At 38.4% G+C, this 13,661-nt stretch overlaps 1 protein-coding gene across 1 annotated transcript in view; it reads right to left on the bottom strand.

The window, feature by feature from the left end:
* The window catches only part of JTB (jumping translocation breakpoint), a 35,233-nt gene extending 26,637 nt beyond the window's left edge, over positions 1-8,596 (bottom strand). Inside the window, exons 1-4 of the mRNA XM_053704431.1 lie at positions 8,461-8,596; positions 3,290-3,327; positions 515-603; positions 329-408 (exon numbers count right to left, since the gene is read on the bottom strand). Of these exons, the coding sequence (XP_053560406.1) occupies positions 329-408; positions 515-603; positions 3,290-3,327; positions 8,461-8,585 (332 nt within the window). The 5' untranslated portion in view covers positions 8,586-8,596. The remainder of the gene's footprint in view (positions 1-328; positions 409-514; positions 604-3,289; positions 3,328-8,460) is intronic.
* Between the last annotated feature and the right edge of the window lie 5,065 nt (positions 8,597-13,661).

A 13,661-nucleotide genomic window follows, 5' to 3' on the forward strand; every position in this document is an offset into this window, starting at 1 on the left:
ATACCCAAATAATGAAGCACTTGAAAGTGATGCAGCATAGCTGTAATAAGCTGACTAGAAAATAACACCTGAACATCTCTATGTAAAAGAAGAAGATATTTACCTCAACATTTCCTAAGTATTCACACCCCACTATAAAAAAGGCTGCAAGTAGCCAATCAGAATGCTAGTCCCAGGACTTGCAAGTGAAGGGGCATCTGGCATATGCATGCATGGGCACACAATTTTCCTATTCAGTTTAAGAAAGTTTACTATGAAATCTCATGGAATCTCAGCACTGCTGATGCTGGTTGGCTATTTTTCTCTTCTTCAATTTTTACCCACTTACCTCTTATACTCCTCTTTATTTGATGTAGCGCACTTAACTTGCTCTACAAAACCAGTGACACTACATTCTGTTGTAGTTTTCTGTGGGAGGGGAAAAAAAATAAAATACAGTTTGCAAACTTGTCTACCACAAATTACATTGCAATTTTTTTATTACCAGAGTACTTGTAGTAATGAGAATACTTACATACTGGAAGTTAGGACAGGCATAGCACTCCTTTAACATCAGATACTCCTCAGCAGCCCAACATGGGGTGGTAAGTGCATGATGGTGGTCTACAAATAAATACACAGTGAGGAAACTACAGTATTAATATAATTATATTCTTATTCACCTGTATTATTTTCATTCCATTCTAAAATATTAAAACTGTCAGTCAGCTAATAAAAGACCCATAAATAACCCCCCACCAACCAGCTGTGTATGCTTTTGTTTCCCCCAAAACTTAACATGTTACTGTATGTTAATCAAGATGTATGGCCAGATTACAATATAGTACAATGCCCCTTTAATTCATAGGATAGCTCAGCGTTGGCCTTTACCACTTCTAATGGAAGTTTTTTGTATGAATCAACCACCCTTTGTTTTTGCAAATTACTCCTGTACTTATTACCCTTCAACATGAGATCATAATGTCCTGGAGTTGATCTAGTGAAAAATACTTTCAGCTGTATTAACCCCTTAAGGACCAGCGACGTACCCTGTATGTCGCTGGCCTTTTTTCGGGACTTGATTGTTTTATAGCGCGGTCTTGCCACCAGCGTTGAGACTGCTCTATTCCACAAAGCCTGCTGGAGGGAGGGAATTAATAGCGTGTTCTTGCTAGAAATGTGCTATTATGTCCTGAAAAAACCCTTAACGACAAGTGACATACAGAGTACATTGTGGTCAAGGGGTTAAGATCCTTAATATACTTGAAAGTTCCTATTATATCACCTTTCCCCTTCTCTCCACTAAGCTTTTCATATTTAGGCCATTAAAATGAAAGTAAATCCTAGCGTTTGTGAAACGCTAGGATTGACCATTGAAACAAATAAAGGGGACTTTCATTCATGAAGTATACAATACTTCATGCTGAAAGCTCCTTTATTTATTTCTAGCGTTCGCCGTTCTGAGCTGCTCAGGCAGCCCTCGGCAGATCGCTGTTTTGCCAAGAGTTGACGCTTGTACCTCTTAGCAAATAGCGTTGATTCTAACAGGTTCTCCTTCGGTATCAAGCTAGGTGCCTGCACAATTGTTTACACACATTTTATACAAATGTGAATAAAAGTGAAGTTTTACAGCTATCTACCCGTAGTGAAGTTGCATTCTTATGAGCCTATTACCTCCCCAAGCACCCTGACAAGATTCTTGTCTCCCCCTCCTTTTCCTCACCTTGTTGGCGATTCCGTAAAAGGTTACTATTGTCCTGTTGGAACCGGTCATTGCTACGCACCGCAGGGATACTCATACCCATTGGCACTCTATATATGCAGGGTTGAGGTATAACATATCAATATTATATGGACAGTAGGCTATATATTCAAAGATTTTAAGTCCCGACAAGTGCACAAGCAACAATGTGTTAATTAATAATTGCTCATGGGTGGTAATGCATTGTCACTAGGCATAGGCAGAATTTCATTAGTCTAATATGGCCACAGGCAGCGGCATTCGGCTAGTTTCAGCACCAGATTTATTTGTGTAATAGTGCAACACACAAATGTGTTGTTTTTTTTGTTTGTTTTTTAAGATATTCATGTGTTCAACTATTACACAATTAAATCCTGCGCCAAAAATAGCTGAATGCTGCTACCTGTGACTATATTCGGCATTAATTTAGTAAATGAATGACACCATGCCTAATTGTTACTGCTAGGCAGGGAAAAAATATGGTATGCAACTAGAATTAGAACATATTATTTGGTTAGTATGACCCTTTTTCACACAGACTGTGGAGCCTTATTAAATATGCTCTTTTACAAAATAAGAATGTGGTTTTTTTTATTCTAACATATTACTGCACATCTAAAGTTCAATGTTTAATAGTTGACAACATGGCATAACACCTATGTACATATAAAGACTTTGGGGGCCTATTTAAAGGGCCATAATATCCAAATATACTTGAAAGTGATGCAGTATAGCTGTAAAAAGCGGACTAGAAAATATCACCTGAATATCTCTATGTAAAAAAGAAAGATATTTTACCTCAAAAGTTTCTCAGTAGCCACATCCCATTGTAAAGGACTTCTAAGCAACAAATAGTATGTCTGTCCCGGGACAGCGGAAGGCGCGAGCTTACATGCACACTCATCTTATTTCCCTATTCAGCTTAAGGAAGTTTACAATGAAATCTCATGAGAGTTAAGACAAATCTCATGAGATCACGGTAAAAGAGTTCATGACCTCAGCACTGTTGATGCAGATTGGCTGCTGTTCATTTCTTCATTATTTTTTCCTTTTACCTGCAGCTGGGCAGCAGCTTAGTATAACTTTTTACACAGAACTTACTCTGTTGAGCTGAGGAAATTGTGAGGTAAAATATCTTCCTTTTTTACATAGAGATGCTCAGGTGATATTTTCCTGTCAGCTTTTTACAGTTATACTGCATCAGTTTCAAGTGATTTAGCATATGAGTATTATGTTCCTTTAAGAACGTGTGAGCGGACATGATCCGATATTGCGGATCATGTCCGCTGCACATCGATAAATGCCGACAGCATACGCTCTCTACATTTATCATTGCACCAGCAGTTCTTGTGAACTGCTGGTGCAATGCCGCCCCCTGCAGATTTGCGGCCAATCGGTCGCTAGCAGGGGGTGTCAATCAACCCAATCATATTCGATCGGATTCATTTCCGGCGATGTTTGTACGCCGCCTCAGAGCAGACGGACAGGTTATGGCTCGCCAGAAACACGGGGCATCAAGCTCGATATGGAGCTTGATAAATAGGCCCCTTATCAGAAAGTAATACACACCTGGAATAGTTTTCTCCTGGAGTGAGGATTCAGCCGGTCTGGAAGGAATAAAACAGAATGAAGTGAGGAGCATTGCAGCAAAGCCAAACTGTTATTACTATCACAATCCAAAAGCATTATATGTAGCTGAATAAAAAGTAAAGTCAAAATAAAACGTGCATGATTCAGATAGAGTGTGTAATTTTAAGACACTTTTAAATTCACTTCTATTTTCAAATGTGCTTCGTTCTCTTGGTATCTCTTGTTGAAAAAGAATACTCACATATCCTACGCTAGTAAGAGCTAGCTGCTGATTGGTGCCTGCACACAATTGTCTCTTGTAATTGGCTGACTATATGTGTTCGTCTAGCTGCCAGTAGTGCAATGCTGTTCCTTCAGCAAAGGATAACAAGATAATGAAGCAAATTTGATAGTAGAAGTAAATTTAACCCTTTTAAGGACACGGCCATTTTTAAATTTCTTTCCCTTAAGGACCAGGGCTATTTTTACATTTCTGCGGTGTTTGTGTTTAGCTGTAATTTTCCTCTTACTCGTTTACTGTACCCACACATATTATATACCGTTTTTCTCGCCACTAAATGGACTTTCTAAAGATACCATTATTTTCATCATATCTTATAATTTACTATTAAAAATATTATAAAATATGAGGAAAAAATGGAAAAAAACACACTTTTTCTAACTTTGACCCCCAAAATCTGTTACACATCTACAACCACCAAAAAACAACCATGCTAAATAGTTTCTAAAATTTGTCCTGAGTTTAGAAATACCCAATGTTTACATATTCTTTGCTTTTTTTGCAAGTTATAGGGCCATAAATACAAGTAGCACTTTGCTATTTCAAAACCACTTTTTTTCAAAATGAGCGCTAGTTACATTGGAACCCTGATATCTGTCAGGAATACCTAAATATCCCTTGACATGTATATATTTTTTTTTAGAAGACATCCCAAAGTATTGATCTAGGCCCATTTTGGTATATTTCATGCCACCATTTCACCGCCAAATGCGATCAAATAAAAAAAAATGTTCACTTTTTCACAAACTTTAGGTTTCTCACAGAAATTATTTACAAACAACTTGTGCAATTATGGCATAAATGGTTGTAAGTGCTTCTCTGGGATCCCCTTTGTTCAGAAATAGCAGACTTATATGGCTTTGGCGTTGCTTTTTGGTAATTAGAAGGCTGCTAAATGCCACTGCGCGCCACACGTGTTTTATGCCCAGCAGTGAAGGGGTTAATTAGGGAGCATGTAGGGAGCTTGTAGAGTTAATTTTAGCTTTAGTGTAGTGTAGTAGACAACCCAAAGTATTGATCTAGGCCCATTTTGGTAAATTTAATGCCACCATTTCACCGCCAAATGCGATCAAATTAAAAAAAAACGTAATTTTTTTCGCAATTTTAGGTTTCTCACTGAAATTATTTACAAACAGCTTGTGCAATTATAGCACAAATGGTTGTAAATGCTTCTCTGGTATCCCCTTTGTTCAGAAATAGCAGACATATATGGCTTTGGCAATGCTTTTTGGTAATTAGAAGGCTGCTAAATGCCGCTGCACATCACACGTGTATTATGGCTAGCAGTGAAGGGGTTAATTAGGGATCTTGTAGGGAGCTTGCAGGGTTAATTTTAGCTTTAGTGTAGAGATCAGCCTCCCACCTGACACATCAGACCCACTGATCCCTCCCAAACAGCTCTCTTCCCTCCCCCACCCCACAATTGTCCCCGCCATCTTAAGTACTGGCAGAAAGTCTGCCAGTACTAAAATAAAAGGTATCTTTTTTTTTTTTTCTTTTTTTTTTTGGGAGCATATTTACATATGCTGCTGTGTAGGATCCCTCTTAGCCCCAAACCTCCCTGATCCCCCCCCAAACAGCTCTCTAACCCTCCCCCTCTACATTATTGGGAGCCATCTTGGGTACTGGCAGCTGTCTGCCAGTACCCAGTTTACAAAAAAAATATATTTTTTTTTAAAGTATATTTTTTAATTTTTCCCCACTTTTCTGTAGTGTAGCTTCCCCCCCCCAAGACTAAACCCCCACCCCCTCCCAGATCCCTTCGATTAACATATTTATCCCCCCTCTCTCCCTCTAAATATAAACCACTGTTCCATAGTGTAACGGTTCCCACCCGCTCCCTCCCCGTGCACGCGCCCGCCCGCCTCCCCTGTGCACGCGCGCGTCCGTGCGCGCCCCCCAGCAATCCCGCCCACGATCCCGCCCACGATCCCGCCCACCGGTCATCATCGATCGCCGCCCACCCGCCTCCCACGTCTGCTCCCACCCACCAACGATCGCGGCATCGATGTCCGGTGCAGAGAGGGCCACAGAGTGGCTCTCTCTGCATCGGATGGGGAAAAATGTTATTGCAGTGATGCCTCGATATCGAGGCATCACTACAATAACCGGAAAGCGGCTGGAAGCGATCAGGATCGCTTCCAGCCGCTTTCAACCCCAACGTCGTACAGGGTACGTCGCTGGTCTTTAAAGACCAGTTTGTGCAAGACGTACCCTGTACGACGCGTGTCGTTAAGGGGTTAAAAGTTGTTTAAAATTGCATGTTCTATCCAAATCATGAAAGACAATTTAGGGGTTTTCTGCCCCTTTAACACCTTGGTGACCGAGGACGTGTCAGACACATCCTACAAAAGGTGTCAGTTAATGACCAAGGACGTGGTGCCGATCGTTGGTGGCGTGAGGGGGATGCGAGGGAGGTGGCACATCGCTGGAGAGGAGTTCCAGATCCGGGACTGCCAGCAGAGGGTGCACACGCGTGAGGGACAGGAGCGTGCTACTGTGATGAAGGGAGAGGGAAGGAGGCAAAGGGGGGAAATAAGTGTTGGGGAAAGGGATCTGGGAGGAGGAGTTGGGGAGTGTATTGAGGGGGCAGCTACACTACAGAAAAATAGGGGAATTTATTTTATTTTGTTTATAAAAAAAAGGCACATTTTGTAGAAAACTGTGTACTGGCAGACAGCTGCCAGTACCCAAGAAGGTGACAAATAGGTAGAGGGTAGGGTTAGAGAGCTGTTTGGGGGGTTTCAAGAAGGTTTGGCGCTTAGGGGGGATCCTACACTTCAGAATACATATGGGGGGAAAAAAAAAAAACTTATTTTAGTACTGGCAGACTTTCTGCCAGTACTTAAGATGGCAGTGAACATTGTGGGGGGAGGGAACTGTTTAATAGGGGTCAGGGAGGGATCAGGGGGTGGGATGTGTCAGGTGGGAGGCTGATCTCTACACTACAACTAAAATTAATCCTACAAGCTACCTAATTAACCCCTTCACTGCTGGGCATAATACAAGTGCGGTGCGCAGCAGCATTTAGAGTCCTAATTACAAAAAAGCAATGCCAAAGCCATATATGTTTGCTATTTCTAAACAAGGGGAATCCCAGAGAAGCAATTACAACCATTTGCACCATAATTGCACTATTTATCAATAATTTCAGTGAGAAACCTGTGAAAAAGTTTACGATATTTTTTTATTTGAACGCATTTGGCGGTGAAATTGTGGCATGAAATACGGTATATACCAAAAGGGCCTAAATCAATATTTTGGGTTGTCTAATAAAAAATATATACATTCACGGATTCCTGACAGATATCAGTGTTACAATGTAACTATCGCTAATTTAAAAAAAAAAAAAAAAAAAAAAATGGTTTGGAAATAGCAAAGTGCTACTTGTACTTATTGCCTTTGTTCTGTTATATTTGCCTACTGTCTCACGTTTTCTTACCTATGTAGCACGTATGGCCAGATAGAGCACTTTCATATCCGCCATTTTTGTTTGAAACGAAGGCTGATATCAAAATATTAAATCGGATGGTGAATATTTGGCTGTTTTGAGTGCAGCTCTCGCTCAAACATAAAACATTAAAACATAATTAAAAAAAATATGTATGTCATTAGCTTGTGATGATAGCATTAATTTTATAAATTTATTTTTTCAGGGTACAGGTATATGTTTCCATTATTTTTTGTTACATGGCCTGAAAAAAACATTTATAAAATGAACGCTATCATCACAAGCTAATACCATACATAATATTTTAGGTTTTAATTATTTATGTTTGAGTGAGCTCTGCACTCAAAACAGCCAAATATAATGTGGTCAGAAAATTATACAGAATCCGATCACTATTTTAACATCAGCCTCCTTTAGAAACAAATATGTCGGATATGAAAGTTCTCTATTTAGATGTAGGCTTGACCGTACGAGTTACGTAGGTAGGACAACGTAGTTAGAAAAAGTGTGTTTTTTTCATCATATTTTATATATTTTTTTATATTAAATTATAAGATATGATGAAAATAATGGTATCTTTAGAAAGTCCATTTAATGGCGAGAAAGACGGTATATAATATGTGTGGGTATAGTAAATGAGTAAGAGGAAAATTACCACTAAACACAAACACAGCAGAAATGTAAAAATAGCCCTAGTCCCAAACGGTAAGAAAATTGAAAAGTGCTGTGGTCACTATGCGGTTAAATAGACAATGAACCCAAATTGTTTTCTTTCATGATTCATATAGAGCATTTAACTTTAAGCAACTTTCTAATTTACTCCTATTATCAATTTTTTTTGTTCTCTTGGTATCTTTATTTGAAAGAGGAATGTAAGCTTAAAAGCCGGCCCATATTTGGTTCAGCACCTGGGTAGAGCATGCGGATTGGTGACTAAATGCAGGCACCAATCAAGCGCTATCCAGTGTCCTAAACCAAAACGCTTTCTTAGTTTAATTGGACAGTAGCTACTTTGTAAATTGCACGACTATCTCCTATTTACAGGTGACAATCCTTCACAAATAGATTTTCTATGGAATGATGATGTAAAGGGGGAGTAAACCAAGGATTGAGGACGCCACCCACACACCGCAATCCTCTAATAATATGTGGGGTGCCTGTATTTGATTATGAACGATGTATGTCGATACCAGATATCTGCTAATGAAATTTTAATGCATGACGGGTGAATAAAATAATAATGTAATGCTTACTTATCTTTTCTAATTTAAAGCTTCTAAACTCCTCTCGTAGACACAACATAAATCTAGTAAGTAATACAACAGATTTGTAATTAGAGCAAGTTCTCTCTTCATATACAGATAATGCACACGCAAAGACTGTGCCTTATACGTTTATTAACATAGAATCAATACTGACCGCTCCATTAGCAGCGCAAGCAACGCTCCCAGAACCCAAGCTTCCAACCTCATCACAGTACAGTACCAAATAATCCCGATTACTGTATAGTACAGTGAGTGCTCCGATACTTCCGCAATGCACATACAACTCTCGCTTAGAGTGTCAGCTTTAGTTTCCGGTTATCGTGATGTTTAGAGCGCCCCAATGCGGTAGGGGGGCTGTACCGCACTATAAGCACTTGTTAATGTTATTTGTTATACTGAATGCGTTCTGGGTGCTCCTATAAAGGTAAAATATTACAAAACTTGTGTCCAGTATTTATGTTTACATGCACTTTCTTAAGGAGTACTTTTTTTTAATAAAATTCAACTTATGTATGTGTATATATATATATATATATATATATATATATATATATATATATATAAAAATTCATCTTCAAACATTTTGTTTTAAATAAGACTGTTTATAACATACACAATACCAAAATCAGTGTTAAAATAATATTCAAATATGCAGAATGTAAGTTTAACATTATACTTTATAGTGGTAAACTAATATAATTATATTTTATAAGGACTTTGATCACTTCTAATAAGGATGCGCTGTAACTTACTTTTTAATTTAGCCATTGCATTATTATAATAGTACCCAGCGCTCCAGTCGCCCACTTCAAAATTTTTTTTTTGTTAACTACTACTTTGAACTGTTCTCCAATCGGTGCTCTAGCCGTACGGCACTTTTTTTTTGTAGTTAGAGTGCCAATTGGAGAACAGTTCAAACAGCTCACAAAAGATATGCGTTTTGAAGTGGGTGGCCGGAGCACGGGGGATTAGAATGTCACGGCTAGATTAAAAAGTAAGGCCCCAATTCTAAAAAGGTCTCTGGGCTGGTGAGATTCTATAAAAATGCTTGGCAGACCTATTTTCCTGGTGGAATTATATAAAGCCACTTTTTACCCCGAAAACAGGGTGTCTTGCTAATAGGCGTATACTGCATTTTCATATGGCAAGGAGATAGAGCATACATTACAAAACGGCGCAATTAAATTTGTGATTTAAACAATCATGCAAAACGAATAATTGAACTATTCACACATAAATATTAAAAGGGACACTAAACTCAATTTGTTTCTTTCATGATTCAGATAGAGCATGCAATTTTAAGCAACTTTCTAATGCACTCCTATTCTCAATTTTCTTCGTTCTCTTGCTATCTTTATTTAAAAAGCAGGAATGGAAAGTTTAAGAGCCGGCCCATTTTTGGTTGAGAACCTGGGTTTATGCTTGTTTATTGGTTTGCTAAATGTAGCCACCAATAAACAATCACTATCCAGGGTTCTGAACCTAAATTGGGCTGGCTCCGAAGCTTTAAATCCCTGTTTTTTAAATAAAGATAGCAAGAGAACAAAGAAAAATTGATAGTAGGAGTAAATTAGAAAGTTGCTTAAAACTGCATGCTCTATCTGAATCAAGAAAGAAAACATTTCAGTTTAGTATCCCTTAAAGTAAAAAATTGTATTGTTAAGGTGCATTAAAAATCATAACAAAATTGGTTATCAAAAATCATATTTCATCAAAACAAAAACTTAAAAGTTGTATGTAAATTACACAGGAATAAATTTTATTACATATGCAAATCGTAAATTGTAATTTAAAGTGAATGCCAATTTTGATGCTAAACTGCCCGTTTTTTAAAAATTCGATTAAAAGCAGGGGCACTTTAATTCATCAAAATTTACATTTCACTTCTGTTGTGAAAAAAAACTTACCTTTTAAACTTGACAGCAGCTCCAGCTTCCTCCACCCATCGCAAAGCCTCTTCCTGGGTCTAAAATGAGGAATCCGGCTTCCTCCAATCACGGCGTTTAATTAGACAATGATTCCCCCGGGGTGAAGCCGTGATTGGAGGATGACCTATCCATCATTTCTGGCGTCAGAAATGGCTTGCAACGATCGGAGGAAGCTGAAGCTGCTGTCAAGTTTAAAAGGTAAGTTTTTTTTTTTTCACAACAGGAGTGAAATGTAAATTTTGATGAATTAAAGTGCCCCTGTTTTTAATCAAATTTTCTCCTAAATCCCAGTGTAAATATTTCCACCCTACAGATCTCACAGGTGGCGAGCTTTTACCAAAAATACTGAAAACATTCATTACTCTGAAAGGAAAACCTATGCATACAAAAATAACAGTGAATTTATGGTAAAAGTATTTTATTGTATTCCAAAAGGCACATATAGATAAAACTTTCAATAGTCCCAAGTTTTCATATACATTAGACAGATCTTTTAATTCAGTAATATGGTAAGTCACAGGTATAGCAATACAGAATTATCAAATCAAATTTTCTTAACTCTTTTCTAATAGTCATGATAGAGAATTTCAGCATATTATTTCTTATTTAACAGAAAAGTCACTCTAACACTGCGACCTCCATATGTATTTATCTATCACTGTCAATTAACCCAGAAGTGTTGAATCTGACTAAATAACCTTTTGTAAATTCCAACTGCTGCCTTAGGATTATTTTCTATCTTTTGTGTAACTGCATTTAACTTAATAAACTTATTTAAAGGGACATTCAACACTGCCCACAACATTAATCTATGTTGAAAAACTAAAAATAAAGATCAAGCTGCAACGTGCCCCCTTTCTCTTACTTCCTGCCTTCACTGTTGAATCCTCTACAATCACTTCCAAATTGTTGTCCTAATAGGGCTGCTTAACTCCCCCCACCGTGACGTATAGAGCTTCTTCTTCAAACTTGCTGCCAGGGATATCCCATCTCTCCTACTTCAATGCAAATAGCATTCACGGCCGTTAGCGCATGCGCTATACACTAGGAACATTAAAAGTGGAACCATAATAAGCCAATTTGTTTCAGAGTACTATGCCTAATATAAGCGGAACGGAAAATTGGCTTATTATGGTTCCGCTTTTAGTGTTCCTAGTGTATCGTGCATGCGCTAACGGCCGTGAACGCGCTTGGATTGCAGTCCGAGGAATGGGCTATCATTGGCTGCTGGTTTGAAAAAGAAGGTGAATACGTCACGGTGGGGGGAGTTAGGAAGCCATGTTAGGACACCAATTTGGAAGTGATCGTAGAGGATTCAACAGTGAAGGCAGGAATTAAGAGAAAGGGGGCACAGTGCAGCTTGATCTTTATTTTTAGTTTTTCAACATAGATTAATGTTGTGGGCAGTGTTGAATGATTTTCCATCTACAGTATCTAATAATTTACATCCGTCGGGTCTCTTGGATAGCAACAGTATGTTTCTAGCATTCTATCCAAAGCGTCAGCCCGTTTATTCTATATTAGAGTACCATGCTACTTCTTTTTATCATCCTTTGTTGTCATTCTGGTCTTGAATTGCTTTTTAGGATCCAATAATACCAGATTTTCTGAAGCTGGTCAGAATTACCCTGTATCCGGGCTGTCCCCTCTGACATTATATAAATGTCTTGAATCTTATCTATTACCTCTCTCCATGCAGGAGCCCCAACCTTCCAATACCTCGCTATACAGGTCCTGGTTGCAGTGCATAATATTTTAATGAGTTTGTTAATTACCGGGTTAAATTGAGTGAACCCCCTGTTCAAAAGTGCCTGAGACATTGTTAATGAAATGTGTTCATCAAGTAAGTTACTTAATAAATCAATTAATTGGTTCCATGTGTTTTTTATTATAGGACAGCTCCACCACATGTGGATATATGAGCCCTGTTCTCCACAACCCCTATAACAAAGCCTGGATTTGCCGGATGAAAAGTAAGATGTTCTTGTCGGGGTCAAGTGCCACCTAAATGAAGTTTTAATGGTGTTTTCTCTGAGGTCAGCTCTAATTAAACCCCTACATGAGTCATGCAAAATTTGATTCCAGTCCTCTCTCGGGAGAGTAAACCCCAAATCTGTTTCCCATTTTATCATTAAATTGAATTTAATTTTAAATTTGCTTTCTTGGATATCTATATATAGTTTAGAAATTGTGTGTTTTTTCCCTGTCAGGTGACCAGCACATTCTCTCTAGGTTAGTTCTTGGTTGTTTTTTATGGTGTGCAATCTACTTAGGGCTGATGAAATTTGTAAGTAAATGTACCAATGTAATTTATATGGTTGAAGATTTTCCTGTAGTTGATTGAACAGTATTAAGTGTCCTTTCGGCATTAAGTCTGCTACCCTGTAAAATCCCTTGTTTGTCCATTTCCCCAATGGTCCCTGAGTCTCTTTCGATAAAAGGAGCCTTAGTGGTTTAACCCATGTGTTTGTTAGCATGAGATTCTGGGTTTTAGTAGCTATTTTCCATATAGAGATTGTGTCTAGGATGCTGTGTTGGGCAAGAATCTGTGAGGCTATTCTTGCTTTCCTATCTCCTCTTAGGAAGGAGTGGAGGTCAGATTGTAGTTTCTGCGACTCTAGAGGGGATATTTTAATCGGTAAGGCTCGAAATAGATATAATATCCTGGGAAATATATTCATTTTAATAATTGACAGACGGCCATACCAGGAGAAGCCGCCTCCTCTCCATTTCCTGATATCTTTTCTTATAGTCTTATATAATGGGATATAATTTAATTTATATAGCTTATCATATGAATCTGATATTTTGGTTCCCAGATATGAAATAGAATTTTTCACCCATGTAATATTAAAATTAATCTCTATGAGTTTTTTTGTATGGGGGGGAGTGATAGTGATAAAGCTTCGCATTTATCCAAATTGACCTTATACCCTGATATTTTTGAAAACTCTTGCAGGATCTGGTATAGATGTGTTAAAGAGTCTAGAGGTTTGGTCAGTGTCAGTAATATATCATCCGCGAAAAGCGATAACTTATATTCAGATTTTCCTATTCTGACTCCTCTAATATCTTCTGAACGTCTAATACGGGAGGCTAGCGGCTCGATGCACAATGCAAACAGGAGTGGGGATAAGGGGCAGCCCTGTCTGGTTCCGTTCAAAATTTTTATAGATCTCGATTGATAACCCGCTGCGCTAATCATGGCCATAGGTGTAGAATATATTCCCTTAACCGCCTGCATAAAGGCTCCCTCAAAGCCCATTTTAGAGAGGACCTCAAACATGTATGACCAGTCTACTTGATCAAACGCCTTCTCCGCATCCAACGATAGGAGCAGAGAAGGCGTTTCAGTGGTCGTCAAGAATTCAGGTTTATTGTCCTACATATGTTATCCGGGGCTTCCCTCTCCTGTATGAAACCCACC

The sequence above is a fragment of the Bombina bombina genome, chromosome 1, assembly GCF_027579735.1.
Source record: "Bombina bombina isolate aBomBom1 chromosome 1, aBomBom1.pri, whole genome shotgun sequence".
NCBI classification, from domain to species: Eukaryota; Metazoa; Chordata; class Amphibia; order Anura; family Bombinatoridae; genus Bombina; species Bombina bombina.